At 40.1% G+C, this 24,270-nt stretch overlaps 1 protein-coding gene across 18 annotated transcripts in view; it reads left to right on the top strand.

The window, feature by feature from the left end:
* The window catches only part of DST (dystonin), a 306,806-nt gene that overhangs the window by 104,790 nt on the left and 177,746 nt on the right, over positions 1-24,270 (top strand). For 9 of the 18 annotated variants that reach the window (XM_082047215.1, XM_082047205.1, XM_082047208.1 and 6 more), the window contains 3 exons: positions 11,221-11,310; positions 13,893-13,970; positions 16,464-16,556. In XM_082047215.1, the coding sequence (XP_081903341.1) occupies positions 11,221-11,310; positions 13,893-13,970; positions 16,464-16,556 (261 nt within the window). Of the gene's footprint in view, positions 1-11,220; positions 11,311-11,839; positions 11,939-13,892; positions 13,971-16,463; positions 16,557-24,270 lie in introns of all 18 variants that reach the window. The other 9 variants (XR_014183507.1, XM_082047199.1, XM_082047216.1 and 6 more) reach the window with 2 other exon arrangements.

Below are 24,270 nucleotides of genomic sequence, written 5' to 3' on the forward strand. Positions count from 1 at the left end.
AGTGTATTGCCTTTGGTCGAAGTTAAGTGTATCCCTGTAGTTTTAAGCTGTGAAGGCCAGTTGTATTGGCTGGGTTTCATGTTATTTGGATTACAGTTGCATACTTTACACAATTCATCCCTGGTGAGGTATATCTGGGGACACGTAGTATAGGGCTAGAAAGGAGAGGGCGAGTTGGAAGCATGAAGGGTGAAGAAAAGTGGAGGCACCGTGTAGCTGAAACACCACAGCGTGTCTCTGGCCAAAGAGAAACAAAAAGTCACAAAGGGTGACTGTGATTGTTGTCAGTTGGAGGTGTTGAACTGCAGGAAGGAGGTCGGCAGTAGATTTTTTTGGTTACTAACTTGCATTGGAAGGACCAGGACTGTGTGGCAACAGGGAAAATAATTTATCCTCGTAGGTGGCGGGAGGAGCAGATGTGGAGGTCTGTGTTTGAACACCTCCACAGGCGCTCTCCGTAGCCTGTGTGAGAAGGAGGCGTTTCTGTGGCATAGCCCAGCCCATTGCCCACGGGTGTGCAAACCAGGTCAGGACACACTTGCTGTTCTGTTCCCTGCCCACTGCAGGGGTTGGGGCAGCTGCCCCCAGTGTGGATGTGTCTTGTGAGAGAGGGGATGCCAGAGAGACCTTCAGCCTGTCGGGTTCAGAAAGTTGCTAGCAAAACTCCTAGTTACTTACTTAGTTCTGGACTGACTGCGAGCGACTGCTGGAAAATTTAAAGAGGGAAAGTAACTGCAAAAAGCCAGGGTCACCTTTCAAAGAAAAGAGAGAAGTGAGAAGTGGAAAAAGGACAATGAACTTCTAAGCAGCAGAAGTGGGGAAAGTAATAGGTAGGGTCTCCTGGGGAAGTAATCCAGGATGGAATGCAGGAGATCTGGCAGTCATTGAAGGCATTTGTATTGGAGGCACAAAGGCAGGCTGCAGACAGGCAGGACACATAGAGGCATCGTATAGAATATAGTGCGGCTTTTAAGAGATGTATGAAATACAAAGGAGACATACAAGAAGTGAAAATAAGGGCAGCAAGACTAAAGATTTATATAAAGGAGTTAGTAAAGCATGATGGGGTAAAATCAGACAAGTAGAAGTTTCAGAAGGGAGTTACATTAAGAGTGTGACATAAGTCCACAGGAGAAAGGTTCTGTAATTATGTCAGAATATGAAGGAGAAAGGACAAGTATGGATGCATTACCAAGGGAAAAAAAATCCAAATCCAAAACAGGAATAGTGTTGGATGGTGTAGAAAGGTCTGAATTATTCTGGCCTCTTCAGTCTACAAAATACCAGCTTGACAAAATATATTTTAACAAGATGAGGGTAAAATTTGGATAAGGAAAGACCAGGGCGAGGAATATTCAGGTAAGTTGTGTGATTTATGGTTGCGCAGCTTTATTCACCCAACAGTTAGGAACTAATTGAAGTCATTTGTAACATTTTATCATTCTGTGTAAGAATTCAGAGATGACAGGGGGCTTCAAGGAGCCTGGCAGTTACAGTAGCCATGATACTTCTCTCCCAAGCAGAAGAAGGGGAGTTACAACCTTGGAGGGTAATTTCCGTCTTTGGGAAGACCGTGGAACAACTGGTTTGTGGAAGCAAGTGGGCAAAAGGAAATGGTGTACATGGGGTATCTACATTTTTTGACATGCTGCCACATGTAGTCTCCTCAGCAGGTTACTGTCACAACATTTGAACAAAAGGAACCCAGGTATAGTTTGCCTGGATACTCCATGGTACCAGCTGCAACTAGGGCTGGCACTAGGAAGAGCCGGTGCCCTGGGTTGGTGCTGCTGTCGTGGCTGCCATCAGGTGCTTCAGCAGCATACTCTGTCTCTGGGGACACTAAATGCATGAGCAAGGACCTATCTCTCTTATACACAGAGATGGCAGCCACGTGGCCACTGCTTTTGCTGTGCCATGTCCTCAAGTGAGGATTCAAGCTCTGTCACTTCGTCCTTGTAGTGATACCTCTGTTTGTGTAAGGCTGGGGCTGTACTGTTTTCTGACTCAGGCCTTTTGTCATGTTGTTAGCAGCATCACCCCTGTCCTGCCACTAATCTTGCAGGGTCCATCACCTGCACTGGGCTGCATGGGAGCTCCAGGAGCTATAAATGAGCTCCTCGCCCTGCCTGTGGGCCAGTAGGGTGCTTGGGACATTAAGAGACTGCTTGTAATTCTGCCTTTTCATAGACATGCAGACGTACTTATGGGCACACAGTTGTGAAACTCCTGATCTTTGTGACGATGAGAGGTTTGCAGCTGTCTGCAGTAAAGCTGTAAGAAGATAAGTTGTCTTGAAAGATCAAGGACAGATTGTGATAATTGAGTTTGTTTAGTCTGAAACAGAGAAGACTGAAGGGACATGTGATAATGTGTCCTCACTATGTAAAAAGGTGATTATGCAGAGACTGGTGACCAAGTGTTTTCTATGGTCAGGCTCTAAGGGGAGGGACAACAAAAAATTCATTTTTGTTTACAGAAGAAGATTTAATTTGAAGATCAGCAAGGAAAAAATCCCCATCTCTGAAAAGCAAGCAAATGTCGTAAAACACTGAAGTATATGTATTACATATTAGATTTTGTTCATTTGAATTTTAAGGAAAAAAATTAGAGAAGCATCTCCAGCATGTTCTAGCCAAACTCAGTCTGGTCCACTGCGCTGGGTTATGTGAGGTGATCTGTTCAGCCCTTTTTGGCCTTACAGTTGTATTATTCTATGACAACCTAGTGAGGCTGAGCCCTTCTCTGTCAAAATAATATTCAACTTTGAGTCTTTGAGCTGATCCGTATAAAGTTCTTTACTAAGGTTTGTGTTCTCATTAAATTCGTCATTTCAGTCTGCATCAATCTTAGAGTTCCAGTGAGAATACCCTGTCAGTGAGCTACCCTGTAATGTGAAACTTAGTGTTGTGTGCATTGTATTCTTCATTAATCTCTATTATGCCTTTGTAAGTAAAATATTTTAAAGAGAGGACAGGATAAATGTCACAAATAAGACTTTAAGCAGGTTGTGAATCATACTTTGGTTATCATCCGTAATATATGCTAAGGCATTATCTCCCAACAGCTAGAAAATATGATAGAGATGTAGAGAGGGTTTTATAATGTGGGGTTTTTTGTGTGTGTCTTTCTGAGGTTTAGAAATATTTAGTGTTACATATAAAAGCATTTGAACAAAAAGCACTGCATTGAGGAAGAATCATAAAAGGTTGCTGAGGTGCAAAACGGGGGAGAGAGATGGACATGCTGTGCATTAAAATTGCAACTGGTGCAAAAAGTGTTAATGGGCAGGGAGCATGTGTTGAGTCGCATGGAACCTCACATGGCATATGCCACATATAGCATCTGTCCTCTGTGCTCACTGAGGGCTTCTAGAATGAAGGTTACTTTGGTGAAATAGATGGTAAAGCTGGCTGGATATTTCTGTAACTGAAATGAATATCTTAGGACTTTAAATTGTAGCAGTAATGTCCATTTTATGTTAGTAGATACCCATTTCTGCTGAGCTTGTGAATCTGTGCAGCATGGGCTCCACTTAAATGGGCTGGTTGATCCTGATATATAAAGTTGCAAGCAGCTGACCATGACTGTGCAAGTGTTAAAAACAGTGAGGGTGGTGCTGTGATAATGATAGTGAATAAGCAGAATAGGATACATAGGGGTATTGTGAGTGGCTGGACCAGTGTTGGTTGAACAGAACCTTTCAGCCCATTACTTCAAAACAACTTGATATGTGTGAGCTGGGATGGAGACAAAATTTATTTTTTTTCTGTAGGAGGTGGAGAAGACAGATTTTTGCATATAAGACATTTATTTCAACTTATTCTGTACAGTAAGGGTGTTTCAGATATCACACAGCCCCTGAAATCCAGAAGAGGACTCAGGGATGTGCATGTTTGTGTGCTACTGTTTTATAGCAATGTAATATTATGCACCTGCTTGCATATTTGCTGATTGGGGATTAGGAGACTGTTGTAATGCATTTCATGAAATCAGGCATAGGAATATAAGGAGAGAAGTGTAAGGACAAGATTTAGCAATGACCTGAATATTATTTGCTTTTAATTGAGCAACAGTATATTTCCCTTATAGACATACAAGTATCTATTTTTTTTTTTTTAATGAAGCTAATTTATTAAGAGTTATCCAGAGACATATGAAGCAATCAAAGGCTGGTGGCAAATGCAAAATGGAATAAGCAAAAGCAATCAGACAATTGAGTTGTCTGGAAGAGATGTGAAGTTTAATTAAAAAAAAATACATATACAAGCTTGGGTACAAGGACAGGGCTTTAGAGGACTGGAACAGATGAAGTATGTTCAAATCACAAAGTTTTCATGCTAACAGAGTGTAGAGCATTGACCAGATGAGAAACTGAAGGATGAACCCAAGGATGCAGCCAAGGGTGAACCTCCTGTTACGAAATATAAAGACAGATCGGGGTGTTGAACTCACTTTGTATGGGAGATTTGTTTAAAGGTGACTCACTAAAAGTATTTGAAATGGTAAAGGGACTTTACAAAATGGAGCAGCATTAGCTGCGCACACTAGTTGGGAAAATTAATATCCAAAGTCAAACAGCTAGAAAATTACTCCTGGGTATGAAACTAAGAATGATTTGTGTTCAGTGAACTGCAAGAAATGTTTCCTGCAGAGTGGATTGTCAGACTGGCCAGCAAAGGAGTGACAGTGAGTTTCAGACCACTCGACCTAAACCTGGATTCAGCAGACTTCACTTGCAAGTGAATAGGTGCGTGGGAGACACCAGGCACAAGTTTTCCCCCTTGTGCAACCTCGCTGCCATCCCTGGCTGCACCCCATGCTGTTGGGCCATGGGGAACAGGTTGGGGTCTGCTGGGCAGGGAGGTGTCCAGCGCTGGAGTTGGGGAACAGCATCACCAACAGCCCAGCACTCGTGTGCCTGCGCCCGTCTCTAGGGAGAGCAGTGCCCACAGGTCACTGCTGCAGGCTTAGCCGGCGATTACATTCTGCCAGAACTCCTGTGCTTGTTTATTTTTAATAGAATGGGTGCACTTTATTGTAAGTGCACAAAACTAAGATCATGACCAGGGTCTGTATTTGCAGTTTGTGTTCTCCCCAGAAATAGATTTTGGTTTTCAAGTAAGGAGATTAAAGACCATGAAAGGCTTAGGGGGAGGATGTCATTCTGTGTGTCACTGCTTTGGCTCCCTGCTCTCGGCGTGACATCAGGTTGTCCACGGAGCACGGCTCAGCGCCTGGCTGCACTGAGCAGCCCCTTGGGATGGAAATGGCCTGAGGTGGAGTGGCCCTGCAGCATATCGAGCAATGCCCATGTGCATTACACGAGTGAATCTAAGAAGTCTGCGGAGCAAAATAAGAGGTCTTGAAGGTGTTTGAAGAGGCAGCCTTGCTTGGCAGATCAGTCACGTGAGAATATTTTGACAAATCTGATGATTTGGCAATTACATGTTGCATGGATCTTGTTACAACCTGTTCACAATTTTAATGTTTCTCATAAATCATGCTGCATGTATTGGCATAGTTAACCTTTATTTTTGTATGTAAATACAACTTTATGTATGAGAGAGGTTTTTTGTTCTCTACTCATGGCATAGGTTTACTTGCTATCATGCAGTTAGAACTGCCACTATGATTCCTTAATTTTCAGAGGTGAAAGGACAAAAACATACAAATTTTCAAGATGTACAGAAAACTGTTTCCTCATCAATAGCACTTTTAATAGAATTTGTCCTTTAAAAACAAGCTTAAGTATAGTTTTAGGAAGCTGAAACATGAGGGGAAACTCATCAGGATGTCAGGATCTTGTGCAGTGGCCGCAGCAGTTTTGCAGAGGTCTGAATGCTGATGGTGTTTTGTATGGAACAGTGTAATTATAGGAGCTCTTAACTATCTGTGTCTATTATCTCAGAGAAAAGCCTTTTACTGTAGCTGAAGTGAATGGGAGTCTTAGGGGATCTTTTTTCCATGGGCTGCAAATCAGATTCTTAAAGAATAAATTTTAAGTTCATTGTGAAACTTGTGGTGGCCTTGTGCCAGCTGTCATTTGGACTTATCGGTGACCTCAGTGGTAATTAAGGCCTGACCCTTTTTTCCCAAACACATCCCTTACAGTTCTAACTTTTGAGCCTTATCCCATTTTCCTTTGGAAAAGTGGTAATGCTTTATGACTGTGCCGGGCATTTAATTAACTTCGCTTCCAGAAGCAAAGAGATTCATACTTGAAAAGACTTTCCCAGGCTATGTGGTTTGAAAAGCCTCTGTTGGATCCATAGTATTATAATACTTGATAATGACTGGGGATGACAATGATTTTATAAAGTCTTGTCAGCTGAACGTCGGTTTTTCAAAACAAACGTGATTCAGATTTGACTCTAATCTTGCCTTTTCTGGAAAACGTAAGAAAATATCTAATTTAGTGTGTTCTTGTAGTGATCAGTTCAGCTTAATTATAATACAGATCAGGAGACTTCACATGTTTTAAGAAAGTTACTTGATTACAATAGTCTGCTTTCCTCACCCTGTAAAAATGGACAATTTCGCAAGCGTGCAAGCACAGAACTCTGCCTTGTTTCCAAGCCTGGCAGCCAGCCGGGGCTGCAGCAGCTGCCTCCCTCCCATCCTTGGGGGAATTCCTGGTGGCCCCCGGGGCCTGAGATTTACTTGCAGTTACTCCTGCCTGATGTGATTATGAGCTCTCTTTTGCCTCAACTCTAGATCCTGTAGCACATTAATGTTTGCTTCCGCTCCTTCCTACACTATTTCAGTCAAGAACATGGTCCCTCACATTTTAGGTGCTGGTCTGGAACATGTTGTACCATAACGTAAGTGTGAGGTTTCCCAGTGCGTATGCTGGGTGTGCACCCACTGTGTGCACAGAAAGGGCCACAACCCTATTTTCCTGCCAGATTTACTTCTGAATAAGAAAAAAGGGGTGTTTCATCTGTGTTTTCATAAGGGTATGGAGGTGTCAGCATGACCTTCCTACTGTATGCCAGCCTGTGCATCTTCTGTCCTTCCTCTTTTACCCATACCAAGCATAAGCAGCTTATGGTTTTATTGTGTAAGACTATAGCTTTTGTTCCAGTATCAGCATAACACAACTAATAACATCAAGAAAAATTGTAAGAAACAGGCTTGCTAAGGAAGATGGCTTGTTCATGGCAAAACCAGAGACCTCTATGTGCAGTTTCAGTTCCCTAAGTATGGACATTCAGGGCTGTTGGAGATGTGTTAAGGGTACTGAGGACTGTGGGAGACTGGCTGGCAGGACTTAAGCAAACCGTAGTCCTTCTGGAGAAGCAGGTGAAGGCTAAGTGGCAATACCCCCTAAACATAACCATAACCCAGGGCTTTAGGTGTGTGTGTGGGCAGCTGAATCGCGGCTTTGTTCTGTGTCGATGGAAATGAGAACCAGGCAGAGTGAAGGCGGTGGTGACAGCTTTGCTGCAATGCCAGCCACAAAAGAGGAAGCCAGGCCTGGTGAGCCAGGGTCTTTAATTGCAGAAGCAGAATGGTACGTGAGGGTGGAATCGATAGCAACTTGATTGTAAGGACAACCAGATGTGTCAGCTGAATGGTATCATAAAGCTATGCAAGTTATCTGGGGTATTAGGCTGCTGGCTTTTGGAGGTGGCAGCCAGCTTCACAGTCTTCATTTGTCAAATGCCTAACATGCTGCCATCCAGGGGCAAGACTGCAGCTCTGTGACTGCTGCGGTTTTAAAAGCTGTTTGTTACTGGTGGTAGTGTAGGTTCTCCCCAAGGTACTTGACTGCAAAGCTTAAGCTTACTGGGAGGGTATGATACAAAAATATCTCATGCTTGTATTGAGGGGGATGGAGCTTTACTTGCCACAAATATCATAGTATACATGCCAGAAGATGAAGATAAGAAGAGGAATCGCCTCTGAAACAGTGCCTTAAATTCTCCTGATCTCCTTTTGACTGATGAAGCAATTTTGCTGCTCTTAAGTTTCGTTAGATGCTCCTCAGCACCTCCCACATTTTTCTTAAAGAATCTCTTCTCATGCCCAAATTTTTAAAGCTGCCATGCTCAAGAGGGTATGTTGCAAAAAGTTGCCTGAGGCAGCATATAGGCTGCTTTGCACATGAACTTTGTGAAATGTAAGACTGACAATTCAGTTATTTTATGGAAAAGCCACAAGAACTCCTAATGAAATGACATGGGCAGGTCCCACAGATCCATCCAGGAACCCCATCTGCATCTAGTACTTGTGGCACTACATGCTCTGAAGGAGACTGCATATGATGGCAAAACAGTGATGAAATAGTAATATGTTTTGCTTGTGCATTTAGAGATCTAAGAGTTCATTATATACGTTGAGAGATGAGACCTCCCCAAGAGACAGCCAAGATGATTTTGCAAGCTTATCTTAAGTGGCAGCGTGGGATCTCCATCCACCACAAGGTGCTCTTTTGAAATGAAGTGATTTGTTGCTTTGAGTGAACATGGTTGCTGAACGTTAGTTGCTCAAATACATCTTTTTAGGTGCACATCCGTTGCTCAGGATATTGGCATTTCCTTATTATGTTGTCCTGTACCAGCATACCAACACAGTATGTCCTAAATAATTAATCCTCTCAGTAATTGTCAGCCAATGGCAGAGCTAAGACAGATGTCTGAGGTGTACTGCTGGTTTTCCTGTTTTGACAGCCCTGTGGCACTTTCTTCATACACAGTATGAGTTCATCTCTGAAGCATCTGTGATTTCTAGAAAGATAAGTTGGGCAAGATGGTTGTCTCTGTAATACTTTGGAAACCTCAGAGTATAAGAAACAAACAGAAGGTCAACAAATGTGTGTTGTGAGAGACAGACCAGCAGGATAACAAAATCGTCTAATGGAAAATAAGAGCAGACAGATAAGAAATGGTAGTGTTTCTCATCCCACAATTCAGATACCTGCATGTTGGGCAACTGCCATGATTTCTGTGTTGAAAAGAGTGTGGGAATTGATGCGGTGCTGCCCAGGTAGCTCTTCAGCTGTGCCAGTGAGTGTCTGTTAGAGGCACATCTCTCTGTCCTTAGCCTGATGTTCTCCCATGATCTGGCCACCAGCCTGCACTGTGGATCTGCTCTGCCTCAGGATTCTGCTCTCCTGAGGGCAGTGGAGAGTGGCCTGTCTGAGCTGGAGCGGGGGGAGCCCTCTCACAGACTTGCATTGTAAAGAAAAATTGCCTGCTTTTGTTAGAAAGAGTTTGGCACTCAGTTCGGCATAGTTCTTTGAATAGAAAAATGAAAAGTCACAGTTGTTTTGGCTTAAAAAATAAAGACCCTTGTACTTTTCATCTTTTAAGCATTTAGCATAATCAAGTCTTTTATCAAGGATTTTAATTATATCTATGTGGCTTCCCCTTTCTTTTCACCACAGATCTAGTAAAAGAACATCTGCTCTGAACATCTATCTGAAATACCTCATGGTATTTCAATACTACCAGAGAATTTTTCTCTTGGAAATTTTCTAAAATGAATTGCTTACAGGATTATTTTTAAATCACACCTAAATGTTATTTTTTTTTTGTATGTGTGTGAGTGTGTAAAGCTATGTATATGTATGAGTGATATGATATGTATGTAACTCAACTGCTTATGTAGAGTCTGCATAAACATTTTGGAAAATATTATCAGTTGTAATCACTTATGGAACAATCTTCTAGGTGATCTGTTCTGGCTAGTATTCTGCATGAGCATAAATATGCTCTGCCATTATTCTCAGTTAAGATGATGGTCTTTGTGAAAACAGATCACAAGGTAAGGTCATGCTGAAAAGTGGAAGTAAGAAAACCTGAACTAAAAAGTATTTATGAAGCTAATCACCAGAATGGCAGAATGGAGGCAGTTATTTATTCAACTGGATTGATCTAGAAATACCCCTAAAAGTCAGAGAAACAGAGCTGTTATATGAAGTTGAAGATCTGGGTCGATTCCTTCTGTCCTCATCATACACAGAGAAATGCTGGCCGTCAGAGGAGTGTCCCATAGATCTCATATTGGGAGTACCATTTGTCTCTAGTAGAGGTGATAACTTTAGAAGAAAATCCTGATGTTGTATTTTATCCTCTGCAAGCTTAGGAAGTTTCTGATCTGACACCTCAATAGGAATGCCATGGAACTGATGTGAAAGTGGAACTGGAAAGCCCTTTGCCCTGGCTGGCAATATCAAAAATATCTGCTTCTGATAAATGAGACCCTTTGTTTCATCTTTAAAGACTAGCTGGCTGAAATGGTTAAAGAAATTTCAAATAAGTTATATTTAAGCTAATGCTAAGAAACAAGAGATTGTCTTGTGGACAGACATCTCCCAGCTTTACTGTGCCTGTCAGAAAAGTTAGGCTTTCGGTTGTCTCTCTTCTTGTATCTGCTCCCTCGCTCATGGGTGGCCTCATGGGCTCTGCTGGTTATCAGTGCTTCTCGACCCACATTAGTTGAATGTGTTCAGCTGGCAAAGGCTGACATCTATTAGGGGCACCACAGGAGGGGACGGGATGGCTGGGTTGGTGATTGCTGGTTGTGCGGTGCTGCTGAGCTGTAGGCAAATTGAGCTCTGCCACCCACACGGCTGGTGGAAAGGGCTGTGCACATCCTTGGCCTTACTAGATCAACCTAATGTCATATGTCTTTGGTATAGTGTACGAAGTGGACTTGTGAGCCATTGGGAAAACTCACTAAGTTCTGTGAAACCCGACATAACTAAACATGCTGTTAATTGGTGGATGGTATGCTTAGATTAGTGCTAAGTTTAAGGCCAGAAAGTGCTTTAAGTTTTGATCTGGTTCCAGTGAACATGTATGCTGAGGATAATATATACTTCATGTGTATTTTTTTACAATTCATTGGACCTAGCTAGTGTTGTCTGTTAGCAGCCATTATTGAGGTCAAAGTAGATGGGTAATGTTTAAATTGTCAGATACAGATCTTTTTTCATTGCTACATGCATTCATTACCCATAACTTTGTATTACTTTTCATTTCCTTTTCAGTAAAATGAAAGAAAATGTGATGGAACTGTGCAAGTGCAGACATAGATGTGAATTTTGCCTGTTACAATTAATTTGGGTTTGTAAATTTGTCATGAAAGTGAATAAATTTGAAAAGCCAGGCTGAGGTTTATCTGTGTACTAAAATATGTGTGTTAATATGAGTGTGAATTCTCAGGTATAACTGGGCATCTTATATGTGATTTTTGTCTTTATCTCTGTAGGTTCGAAAGCATGTGAATGACCTGTATGAAGACCTAAGAGATGGACATAACTTGATCTCACTTTTAGAAGTCCTTTCTGGAGACACCTTGGTAAGCTTTTACGTAGGAATACAGTGGTTCCAGTTTGTTATATATACATTTGCTCTGTTTGTTAGCTCTTTAGGTATTGACTGCTGGAGGTTTCTTTGATATTTTTCAAAATCTGTGACTTGATACCAAAGACACAAGTTTTATTTCTGTTGGTAAAATATCCCACTCTGAATTTTGTGGGGCAGTACAATCTGTTCTCTTCATTTCTTGTGGTCAGTGAGACTTCCTTTCTTAATAGGCTAATGCGCTATTTTTTCTGTTCTTCCCTTTTCTTTACAATTTTTCTTTTAACAAGTACTGGATGCTTAAAGTCCCTTGGCATTCCAGGGAGTAACTTACAAATAGCAAGGATAAAATGTCCCTGAAATTGTCTAACACTCCTCAGGTGTCATTTCCTTTCTTTGTGAGCATTACTTCCCTTGCTTGGTATTTGTTCTCTTCATTATGTTCTTCTTTTCATGCTCTTCTTTTCATTTGTGGTCTGTCTTGTGTTTTTGCTGTCCTGTCTCCTGTCTGTTATATTCATTAGCCAAGAGAGCGAGATTTTTTGAAGACCTTACGGTTGGTGAGTTCTACAGAAGCATGCGCAAATGAACAGCATGAGGATGTGGAGGATGAGGATAAGGGGGTAGGTGCCGACCCCCATAACTGTACTAACGTAGTGTTTGAAGTGTGGTGTCTGCTCATGTAAATTCTTAGTTTGGTGTGCTGCAGTAGTGTGCCATAGAAAGGTCAAAGAACTCTTGTTGGTAAACCAGGATACGTATGTTTGTGATAAACGTATGATAAAGACAGATTTTTATTCAGCCTTTTTCTGAACAGCTGACACACAAATGTATTTGACATAATATTGGATAATATTTTGAGATGAGGCAATTCAGTTGTGCAGACCTAGTTGTTAGAGTTTATCAAATGTAGTCGTTATTTTTATTGAAGCAGATAGTCAAAGTGACAGCTCCATGTAGTGGCTGCTACATATATGAGTTGTTTGCAGGGTTTATCTTCCTCGCAACAAATGCTGAATTATCATTTCACTGTATTTTAACCATCCAGAAGGGAAATATCTACTTATAAAGTGTAAAATGCTGAGTGCTTGTTAGTCCAAGTGAGCTGTTTCATGCCTTTGTAGACCTGGCATTATTGACCTTTGCTAAAGCAACTTGCTGTCATAGGGCCTGAGTGCCTTCTGGGCTCCCCGTGTGTTGCGTTGCAGTTTTAAATTCAGTGGCAATTTTGGGCTTTTTTTTCGTGAGGCATAACATAACTCAAAATGATGCATTGTAGCTGTACATTTAAAAAAATATTTCCCCTCTGAGATGCTATACCTAACTGTATAGTTTGGGATTTATTATACCCTCTTTCTTGTGGGAATCTGGGTTCCAGATCTGAAGTCCTTCAGTCCATCTGGGGAAGGGACTTGTTAGCAAGGGATGTGGGGCTTGATCCTGGGCTATCCATATGAAATACAAGGAGCTAAATTAAAGGTTCTATAATGCAAATTAAAATTCTTTTTGTGTTTTAGTTTATGCTTCTTATTCAACTTCATTTTCCCATGTTTTCTTTTGGCAAGCGTCGGATACTCCACAGGGCAAAAAAAAGGCAGTTGAGGAAGGCTTGGGCTTGTATCTGTGTGTTTCACAGTGATTGACTGAGGAAATACTCATATGCAGGGGTGATCCCTAGCAATTATAGTCCCCTTCAGTTTATTGCTGTGAAAGTTTGTGAAAAATCTGAAATAAGAAGAATAGAAGGATTTGGATATGATGATGATATAAATTTAACTGCTTTCCCATGGCTGATCTGTGACAGCTAAGTAAAATACGCTTTTTCTGTGTGATTCTTCTTCTTGGTGATTTTATGCTAACTGCATGCAGTTTTGCCATCTTTCCATTAACACACCACTCATGCTTATTTTACAGTTTCTTCTTGCTAGTTTTGACTTTGCTGTGAGAAGAGTGATTTGTTAGTTTTTTTTTTTTCACGCTTTGCAGTGTTCTATGCAAGTCAACAGTTTAAACTTACACTCTAGAGCTGTATATGTTGTATTTTTCTGTTAGGAGGAAGGTATTCTCTTCATTACATGCTTTAAATAAATATGTAGCTATATCATACTGAATTATGCAGTCTACCGTAAATAAACTACATTAAATCATGAAGTTGTATACAGAGGTAAGCTTTTTCATCACAGAGTTTACCAGAGCAGCATAAAGGTCCATGACATTGCTTACATCTTGCTTTGCTTAATATGTTGTAAATCTTTAATAATAATATATTATAGTATGTAGATTCATATAGGGACTTTTTTAGCCCTCTTGGCTTTAATATTACTTCACAGGGTGACAACTACCAGCCTGCATGGATCAAAGTTGGAGTTGGAGACCACTGGTCTCTCTTACCATCCACTGTGCTGAAAGACTTAAACCACATTTAAAAAAAATATATTATTAAAGCACACTTTTCCACCAAAGGTCTTGGCTTAATTATAAATGTAGTGCCTCAGATGTTTTATGTGGCATCTTTTAAATGAAACTGTTTTTTTGTCTGATGAGAAAAATCTAACAACTATTATTTTATAATTTTAGCCCCGAGAAAAAGGTCGGATGCGTTTTCACAGACTCCAGAACGTCCAAATTGCACTTGACTATTTGAAAAAACGCCAGGTATGGTGGAAAGTTTAATAAAAAACTTGAAAATTTTGTCACCTGTAGCTAATAAAAAATAAGTGTCCTACTTGGTCTTTTATACATGTTGTATAATAGTTGCTGGTGTAGGCCTGGCTTGATCTGAGGCTTGAGATGATTGAGAGATGTGGCAAAGGTAACTTTACATCACCCTTGTCTGAACAATAACATTACCACACTTCATGTAGTATATGATGTTAAAGAGGAGAAAATCATGGGTAAGATCTTCAGGAGCTGTTTACAGCAGATTTGACTATCTTTTATGCTGTCCAGACACTAGCTGGTATGAAATTTTCTTTACAATCTAATTTTTAGTGCAAAATGCAGCTTCAGAGAAATTGGAACATTGCGTGGGAGTTCCTTGGTTTGATGATGTTTGTTTGGGAAAACTTTCTCGAGCCTTGATCCTGATGAAAGTAAAGCTGGTGCCCTAGAAAGGCAGCAGAGTCACCTGGGCTGTGGAAGATTCAGGCTTAATTTCACCTTTAAGCCAAACACTTGAAATCCACACTGCTGGGTGGTTTTCCAGTGCTGCAATTTACTTTCCACTTTTAAGTTTCTTTTAAACACTTATAGGATTCCTGCTTTCTTCCTTTGCAAAATGTCAATATTAAAAAATGGCCAAAACATGGATGGAAGGAAGACCTACCTCCTTACTCATCCCATCCAAATGACTTGATACTGGAAGCCTCCTTTTCTGATCAGTCGATTTTTATTTATTTATTTACTTATTAACTTTAATTTGCTATTTGAAAGGTTTGAAAAAATATGAGATAGCAAACCATAGACAGGTACTTAATTTAGTTGTAAAAACATATGTCTTTTCATATTCTGAGTGAAATTGCAAACCATCTCTTGAGTCACTGTGTGTGCACTGAGAACTCAATCCTGCTTCGCTGAGTTCCAAGTGAACTTTTCCTGTTAACCTAAGTGAGCCACCAAACAAATATGCTGTGAAGTAAATGACTGGCTACTTGAAATGACAGTCGCAACGGCATTTTTATGCAGCGAGACCTCTTGACTTGTGCTGTACCATGCCTTGTTTATGCATGACAGACCACACATATTAAATGCAGGAGATGAAGGATCAGGTCATCCTCATTCTATGAATGTGTGTGTGTCATTGGGACCCGCAGGTCTCCATCACGCAGCTGTCAACTGTGATCTGAGGATTTTTGTGCTCTCTTTAGCCTCGCAGTTCTGTGAAGATGTCTGTCCTCCACTGTACAGAATGCTTGTAGGGCAAGTTGCCAGTGGGATTTGCATTTGATGAAAGTTTCAGCCCCACGTCAAGTGTTCCTAAACCATATTGAGGAGGAACTTGCTCAGGATTGCTGTACAATCTCCAAATACAATGCTTTGTTGTGATTCTAAGGCAGAAAGATCCTATATATTGATAAATTTGGAGCCTGACTTAGAGTAAAACACAAAGATATTTGACTATCTTGTAGAGTTTTGCCTAACACAAACAGTTTTTATAAAGCAGTGGGAGTAAAACATTTGTGTTGTTTATGATTTCTTTTTTGAACTGTGGAATGCATTTTCTTCCAGAGACAGTGCTTTTGGTTTAGGGTGGTGGTTTGTGTTGTTTTGTTCTTTTTTTTTTTTGGTTACCTAATGGTTAAGATTATGTCTGCAGATCAAGAAAAGGACATGCCTTTGCTTGTTCGGTGTTGATAACAGGGTATATGTTGAAAAGCACGTGTATGTAACTTCACTAAGAAGCAAAAAAAAAAACCCTTTTAGCTGAATCATCCTTAATTGCTGGGCTATACAGATACATAATACATACAGAGAAATTAAATAATAATAATAGTAATGCAACAAAGAGAATTATTGAAATCACTATGGATGTGAGTTCATTGCCACAGCAAAAATCTCAGCCTTTGTTTTAATCCTGTTAACCATTTCATGTTTGTAGCATTGCCAATGAGTACAATGGAAGAAGCAATAGTAACTGCTGCGATTATTAAGCCATTGGTTATTTAAATGTGACACTAAACTCCTGGTTTTATCAAGCCAGGCTGTTGTATTATAGCAGGCCAGTTCTCCTGCTGCTGAATTGTTGCTTTGGTGCAGGAGAACATGGTGGGGAAGAAAGGTGGTGAGAGCTTCCCAGGTCTCAGCATTGCCTGAGACTGATAACACCACAGTTCTAGTTCATCGTATTCTTATTGTCGTTTCCCCCTCTGAGACGGGCTGAGCGGAAGGGTATTTGGCACAGGGAGCGGATCTGCTGGCGTAGTGACAGCTGAGGCATCTTCTCAGCTCGGCGTGGGTGGGACAGGGTGATTCCTGGTGTGCTGCTTACAGCCAGAATGCAATTCCTTTCCACTCTTGAGAATTGAAAAAACTCAACAGAGTGGACTTGGGAAGTGAGTAATGTGTCCTTTATAGTTGCATCTGTGTAATGCAGCATGCATTTGTGACATGTGTTTCAATTTTGTCTGTGTTTTCCTTTTGCCATGGCAGGTGAAACTGGTTAACATTAGAAATGATGACATAACAGATGGGAATCCCAAATTAACTTTGGGGTTAATATGGACCATAATTTTGCACTTTCAGGTAAGTCCAGTTTTGCTTGATGGTATGTTTTGGTCAGATTCTTGCATACAGTTAAGACAAATGTGTCAGCCTAGAACTCGACAGAGGCTGTGCAAAAATAGAGATTCTCTCTCTTCTCTAATGTGTGTTTGAAGGTTTCCATGCTGTATTTTGTAAGGGGAAGTGAATCTGAAGGTGGTGTTTGTTTGCTAATTTCCTGTCTGGAGTGAGAGAAAAATAGCTTGGTTAATAGCTTGAACATGATTAAAGACAAAAGTTGGTGTTTTTCCTTCCAGTGCTTGGGCAAACCAGTCTTGTTTTATTGTGCAGACTTCTTTTGATGAGTATTAAAATACATTAAAAGGTCTAAAATATTTTTTTTAATTCTGAATCTGAGTTTCTCTGCTGATATGAGTATGTTAGTGAACACGGCTCAGCCTTTTTGAGCAGTTCCTGACACTTGGGCACTGGTGTTTGGCTCCAGCGCTGGTCAGGCGGGTCACACTAGGTGGCACTCTGGTTGTTGGACACTGGTGGGATTGTGTACAGTATAATGCAGCCTTACAGTGTGTGGTGTTAAATTGCTCCTCAAAATGAGGCTTTCACGATGGCCCTGACTGTAGATGATGTAATTCAGATGACAGATAATTCCCATTTAGTGACTGCAGCATTGTTAGTGATAAACTCCCCGTTGTGCAGGCATTTTAAATGATCAGAAAATTACTTGATCATACAGAAGCAGCACAATTCACTTCGGAGTATCATGTAGTGATTTTATGACTGGAAAAAAAATTCTTAAAAAACCCTCAAAGCAAAACGGCTGCTAGGATCTACTGTGCCTTTCTGCAAATCCTAATGAGGAGCAGAAGATATGAATAGAGCCAATGTGGCCATGGTCTAAACAGGGTGCACAGTTTAGGCCAGGCCAGTGCACAGGGTAGCAGAGGAACCATTAACTGCTCACTACTAGTGAGCACCTGAAGCTCCCTCAGCCTCCCCTGTTGTGTGAGTCTTTGCTCCCATATGGTTATACAGAGAAAGAAGGCTGGGCTTAAACATTTAAGCATGACTCACAGTGATTGAGGTAGTGATTGAATGTTGATGTTTTTTAAAAAATAAAGATTATTAAAAACTTACTAATAAAAGCTGTTAGTTGAAATTAACTTTTGACTTGATATATGTTTTATCTTTCTGAACAAGTTTTTGCAGGATGAAATTGTTAGTTTTTCTCACTAGCTGAAGCACAGGACTTCTGACGCAATTTTGGGTACTTATAAGAAGTGATGAAAGTTTGTGTTACTGGTTATCGCTGTAAGACACTATGAGAAGGAAAAACATTTATATGAAGTAATTCAGGTGAACTGGTGTGATAATGATTTTTCCCCTGTAAGGTATCCAGCTCCATATGAAATGTGTAAAGCATTTAAATTGCAGCTGAAACACACTTCCCTCTGTCCTGACCCCCAGTAACTACCAACTTAATCTATCAGTGCAAGTCAGATCTTGCAGACCTGTCAGCTCTTATTTTTTTTTGAAATAATATCTTAAAAAAATGGTGTTAAAATAATTTTAAGAATGAATAGTTTTTCTTGGACTAAATATTAAGCCTCATTAATAACTATGAAATAACTGAAGAACAGGACTTTTAAAAAATATTTTCTGTTACTTTCCTAATGCAGGAGGGATTTGTAAGGTGATGTAAGAGACTCCCTCTGAGCTAATCTGTACTACCCTGGCATTTAGCGGTGCCTCACTTCTTTTGAAGTATATGGCAATTTAATGTCATTGACACCCTTTTATGGCTGATTTGCCTTCAGAATGTGTAAGGAAGTTCAAAAGAATGTGCATGCTTACACCTCACATACTTTTTTTTGGCTTCATTTAGATTTTGAATGAGAGAAAAAACTGAACAGAAAAGTCTAATAGGAGAATCTTCACAAAGGGATGAAGCTTCATGGCAATGACTGTTTATGCATAGAGTAATCCTATAGATACTGGGAAAGCTATGGTGAGATTCAGTTTGAAGTTAAGACACCTAAATCCAGGTGCTTATGGGGAGCTGTGTTCATATGCATTAAGTGTCTAAATTGTCCCTGTAATCTGCTAATCTGAGTGGCAGAGGTTTAGTCTACACAGCTAGTACAGCCTAGGGAGTGAGTCAGTAAACGAGCAACTAGAGGCTCACTCCATTTGACTGAATGTAAACATCTGTGGTTTTGGAGATTTATGAGATACCCACCTGAGTGTGAGAAGCATGACATAGGTTTTATGGGAGACCCATCATCATCTGGGAAGAGACAGATCAGGCAGGATAAACTGCATCTGAAATGGTTGTAAACGAGTTTAGCAACAGGTCAGAGACGTGCAGGGCAAGTCAATACGGTGGGTGAGGCTGCTGGAGCAATTCAGATCCCTTGCAGTAGGTGCCTACGGTACCTGCTGAGTGCTGTTGTGATCTGAGATGACACATCATATCCAGCAGAATATGCAGTATCTGCTATCCTCATGTAGATATCTTGGACAGTTTTAAGTGTCTCACGTGTTCTAGATGGCTGATCAACTGTCTTCGTATGTCTCTATTTGAGGGTATGAAACACAGCTGTTCAAGGTCCGTTGATTACACTAACTAGATCTCTAGGGTTTTGGATTCAGTTTCCTAAAGACAGGTGGCATTTGAGGGACATCTGAGGTGTGCTAGAGTATCCAGAACATGTGTGTGGGGTTCTCTGATGAGACACCAGATCTGTGAGAGACCCAAGCTCTTCTAGACCTGCAGCTGGAGGCTGGTTGGGATACAGCTGGGTATCTCAAAGAGCTCTAGAAGGTCACATTTAGGAAACTTAAATCTTGCCACCACTGGATAAAATGGGCTCTTCAAGACATAGCCAGTATGTAACCGTGTATATGTAGACACCTGAACTGTGCCTTAAATTTTCCTAGCATTTGCAGAAGTAGTTTAACTTCTCAGTGAGTCTAAGGAGTTATTTGCTGTGTGATGTTACTGCTGCTACTCCATCATTTAAGTGTATTCTAATAACATTGCAGCCTGGGAGGTAGTCAAGATAGCAGGGATTTTTTTTTTGGCTGTTGTTTGTGGCTACTTGTTTCTCTGAGTCATGGCACTTAATCTGGAGGATATTTCCTCAAAACAGAAAATCCTTCTGAGTATTGGAATGAATTTAGGAATGATTTAGGGGAAAGACATGATGAACAAAAATAAAAGATGATACACATTTGAGGATTATGTTTCTCTTGCATCTGAATTATGTCTAGAGAAGGTTATGGCTTTGTAACTTGGTACCCATAATTAGATAAATATAACGGAGTTATTCCACTTTTGCAGCTGCACAAGTCCAGAAATTGTACATTCTTCTGTGTCCCATGTAATTACTTATAAGATATAGAAAAGATGGAATGGGAAATCCGGTGGTTTATTGAATTGAGTGTGTTAGAAAATAATCCTGTGTGTATTGAAAATCTCTGAGGCATATATGTTGTTAGGATTTAGGCAAGTTTTCAATATTTCACATGCTTTTAATAATATGTGGCTTTTTAAAAATTAAGTTTCGTAATGCAATAACTATTGTAAAGTTGTTTTCCTGGCACCTGTAGAACATGCTCAATCAAATTGCAGTATTTTGTATAATTATAGGCTGTATGTATAAATGTCCAAATTAATACTTCATTGGACTCCTCATTCAACACCCAGTATATTTTCACTGATGACACTGAAGATGAGCAACTGTGAATGAAAGCAGAAATTTGCCTCAGTAAATAACCACAATTTTAGTAAGATAATTTCTGTGAAAATTTGTCATAATTTATTTTCAAACCACTGCAAACATTCTTTAATTTATCAAATGTTAAATATTTGGAATAATTTGCAGTGGTTTGGGGAAAAAAAAAGACAAAACTTGAAACTTCAAACTTTAAGGCATCCAAGAGCAGGGTTTTGTAAACTCAGACCTTAAAAAAATTCTGGAGCTTTTAAGTCATGATTCAATAGGCTGTTTTAGTTTCATCATAATTTTGCACCTCAGGAACTGCTGTGAAACACTTTTCCTTCCACCCTCCCTAGCTCCCTGCTGTCAGGCCTCTTTGTAGGATGCTGCTTTTCAAGGCTTCAGTCGATACTGTTTTTGCTACAGGGCAGTCCAGCCCCTCTGGCCAGGTGGCTGCTTTCTCTCATGCCTCCTTGGGGCATGTGTGACCTCTTTGTCTTTCTCTCGTAAGCCAGCAAATACTTTTTGTTTGCTGCTGACTCCCCATAAACCACCAAGCAAAATGCTTTCTTTATCAGTCTACCCGGGTGCAGTCTAGAGACTGTTCACTTGGTCCAGCAGATCAGCTGTTCAACTTCTGCTGGTGTTGGGCAAAAAGGTAAGAAGGGTGCATTTGTTTGCAGATGACTTGGATGAGATAAAAAATGACTATGCAGCTGTTTCTCAAGTTCCCGATAGCCCTTACTGCAGTCAGGGGTTCAGAGCCTGCAATGCAGGTAGTAATTTTGAAGTACTCTTGGGTTGGTCATGAAGGTTGTGGCCTTTGTACAGGGTGGCCAGAGGAGGAGACATCTCAGCTGTGGTGTCCTATTCCAATACATGACATGCAGAAGGCAGAGGAATAATGGGATGTTGTGGGACCCATGCACCCTCCTCTGCTTCAGCTCTCTTCCGATAAATCTGTGATGGAGTCACTATGTGAGAGATGCTGCCTGCTCTCCTTCTCCCTTCACGAGGAGTGAAGTTTAATCTGCTTTAAAACAACTAGAACAGTTCAAGGTCTGATCTTCTCAAAGATCTAAAGATGGGGCTATGTGTCCAGTTGTCTAATCTCTGATGATAAGTGGTCATAGGGGAAGCTGTATTCCACCCGGGAGCTGCAATTCCCAGTCATTAGCCATTGCAGCAGACCTGTCATTCAGCATACGATGGGTATGCTCTTCCTGTATTTTATTCCTCAACTGAGCTCCTAGTTATCTCTTCCCAAATTCTTCAGCAATAAAAATAAATGCTGACTCATAAAATGAGTGTGGAGTTATTGGAATTTCTGGGACTCATCTCAATCACAGCAAGGACAAAAAGCTTTTAAGGCTCGTTGCAGAGTCATATTTAGACTTCATCTCTACAAGTAGCAGGATATCTGCAGCAGGATAAGATGTACGAACAGCGAGCTCATCGTTTGATTCTTTTTGTCCTTAATCCCATAAAACCATCAACAAGGAATAACTTCCTCTTTCAGTAAGCTATCTCCCTGGGTATAAAACATTTCCTGTTCAGGGTCCTGACTTTTGGTACCTCAGTGGTACCTGAAAGGTGAACAGCTCTTTCAGATTTTGAGCAGTGGTTGCCAGGACAGCTCAAATAGCTCCAAATATAACCTTTGTTATGTTGTGTGCTGGCAAGCCTTTATTTTTTGCCGTGTTCTCTTATCTTGTGCTGCTTTACTTTTCACTTTCTCTTTGGCTTATGTTTATCTCTGTCATTCTGCATGTGATCTTCAGGCTGTGCTGGTGATCTGGTGTGCTGTTTTAGTACCATGCCATTTATGCAAAGGCCTCCATTGCTTTTGCTGTGCTGCATCAACAACAACAAGACGAGGAAGGGATCTTCAATCCAAAACTACCTGAAATGCATTCCTAGTAGGCTCTTGATCATGTTATTCTAGGACAAAAGATACCAGGTGTAGTTTGATTTGGCAAAGTGAAAAAACCTTTCCTTTATGATGTTTGCTAACTATATGAAACCAATGATAATGCATCAATTAGCAGTGCACAAAGGGTGAATAGTCTCAGTATTTTGCGGAATAACAAATAGATATTCAACAATGTTGGCACTTTAATGTGCAATACACCTATCTCTTGTTAAGAGCATAATGCATTTCACAGTCGTGCTTGACAAGTTACAGAAATCTATGGTTAAATGCAGACTTATACAGATCTGCATGAGTTATTTAATATCTTGATGTTAATCTTTTGTTTGCCATGTCTTAATGTTAACCTCTTGTTTGTGATTAAGCAGCCTCTAAGGCAGATCAAATTGCAGACAAGTGTTGGTCTAATCCTTTATTCTTGTTACACTTCTTAAGGGTTTATGTGCCAGAAAAAGTCTTTTGCTAATCTCTCCTTAAAACTTTCTAGCATTGGTGGGTATAAATTTGTATCTCTGGGTCTTTTGTTAACAAAAACACACAAACCACAAACAAACAAAGAAATCCATGATAGTATTTTAACAGCTGTGATGATCTGGATCTTTGGCTTTAGCCAGTCTGAGCTTTGATTTGAGTCTTTTCAGGTATGTGAGACAAAGCCGCTGGTACGGTCAGGTCTTTGCTATGTCTTGGTGGTTCTCGTTGCCTTCAGGGCAGTCTCCTCTAGTGCTTTAGAATGCCATCATTCTTTGTGCTCACAGACAGGGCTTAGAGGGAATTTCAACTTCTGTTTTCTGAATTTCCAGTTCAGTCCTGTTGTCTCTGTCTCTGTCCTTGCTGAGACCAAAGATACAACTGTAATAGAATTTAAATTGGCTGAAAGTGGTTATTTTGCCTTTAGGTACTCACATTGTCATTTATCATCTTCCCTTAACATGGAATATGATTTTGTATAGGTTTTTAATATTAAAAAAATACAACTGACATAAATGCAATTTGTCAGTTCTTTTGTCCTTGATCTTTTAGTTGGTTCAAGAGCATAAGTAACTTACAAAGTTAAAGTGACCATAAAGTTACTTTTTGGTTAATGAAAAAACAAGGAGCACTAGAAAGAATTGTTAATATAGAGGTGATAGCTATCTCAGGGAACAGGGGGTCAGTATTGCTACATTGCTTATAAAGTATCAAAAATACATATTTCTTAGCTATTTCTAAGATGATAGAAAGGCACAAATACTACCCACAATCTGTAGAGACCTATTAGGAATGCATTTGTTCCTAGAGAATATTTAGAAATTAATAGCTGCAGATATAATCTGCATTTAACTAAATTGACCTGGAATATGCAGCAGTAAACCAGGATTGTTGGGAGCTCTGAGCTTATAACCAGTGGTTCAGAACTGATTCTTGTATTTTGCTACCGCAATTTTTAAATTCCACTTCAGAGGCACCTGATTTTCTGAAAAAGTGAATTACCTACTCTTAAGAAAAAAAATAAGCTAGATTTAAGGTATGTATGAAATAGGATGTGCAAAATCAGAGGCTTTCTAAATTACCGATTACATTACAAGACACAGATTGTCAGGTATAAAATAACAGTATGTGTTTCTTCTGACCTATCTTGAATTGGATTTTATTTGAAATTTTTATGACAGATTGACACCAATTCTAACAGGAGTTTTGAAATAACAGAGAATTCTTTAGGGACGTTTTCTCTTTAGTATTACATGGAATTGTGCTGATTGTTAAACACATAAACAGTTTTTAAAAAAGTATATACAAAATCATACTCCATTAGAACTCAGTCTAATGGAATTACTGTTTAGAAACCTCAGTGCTTGTGTGTCTTAACTGAAGTATGCCACTTGCACTGGAAAATAAAAATGTGCAGTATTTTAAAGCAAATTCTTAAGTCCCACAAAATTTGTGGATGAAGAACAACATCGGTAGTGTACTTGTCTCAGTCTGTATTTACTTTAATACGTGTTTGATCAGAGAATTAATACTGCATGAACTTGCAATTTTTCATTCAAATGCTGGGCAGTCTTGTCCTTAACCTTTTACATAATTTCTACTTTATCAGGTA

Source organism: Streptopelia decaocto, assembly GCF_964273445.1.
Source record: "Streptopelia decaocto genome assembly, chromosome: 3".
In the NCBI taxonomy this organism is placed as follows: Eukaryota; Metazoa; Chordata; class Aves; order Columbiformes; family Columbidae; genus Streptopelia; species Streptopelia decaocto.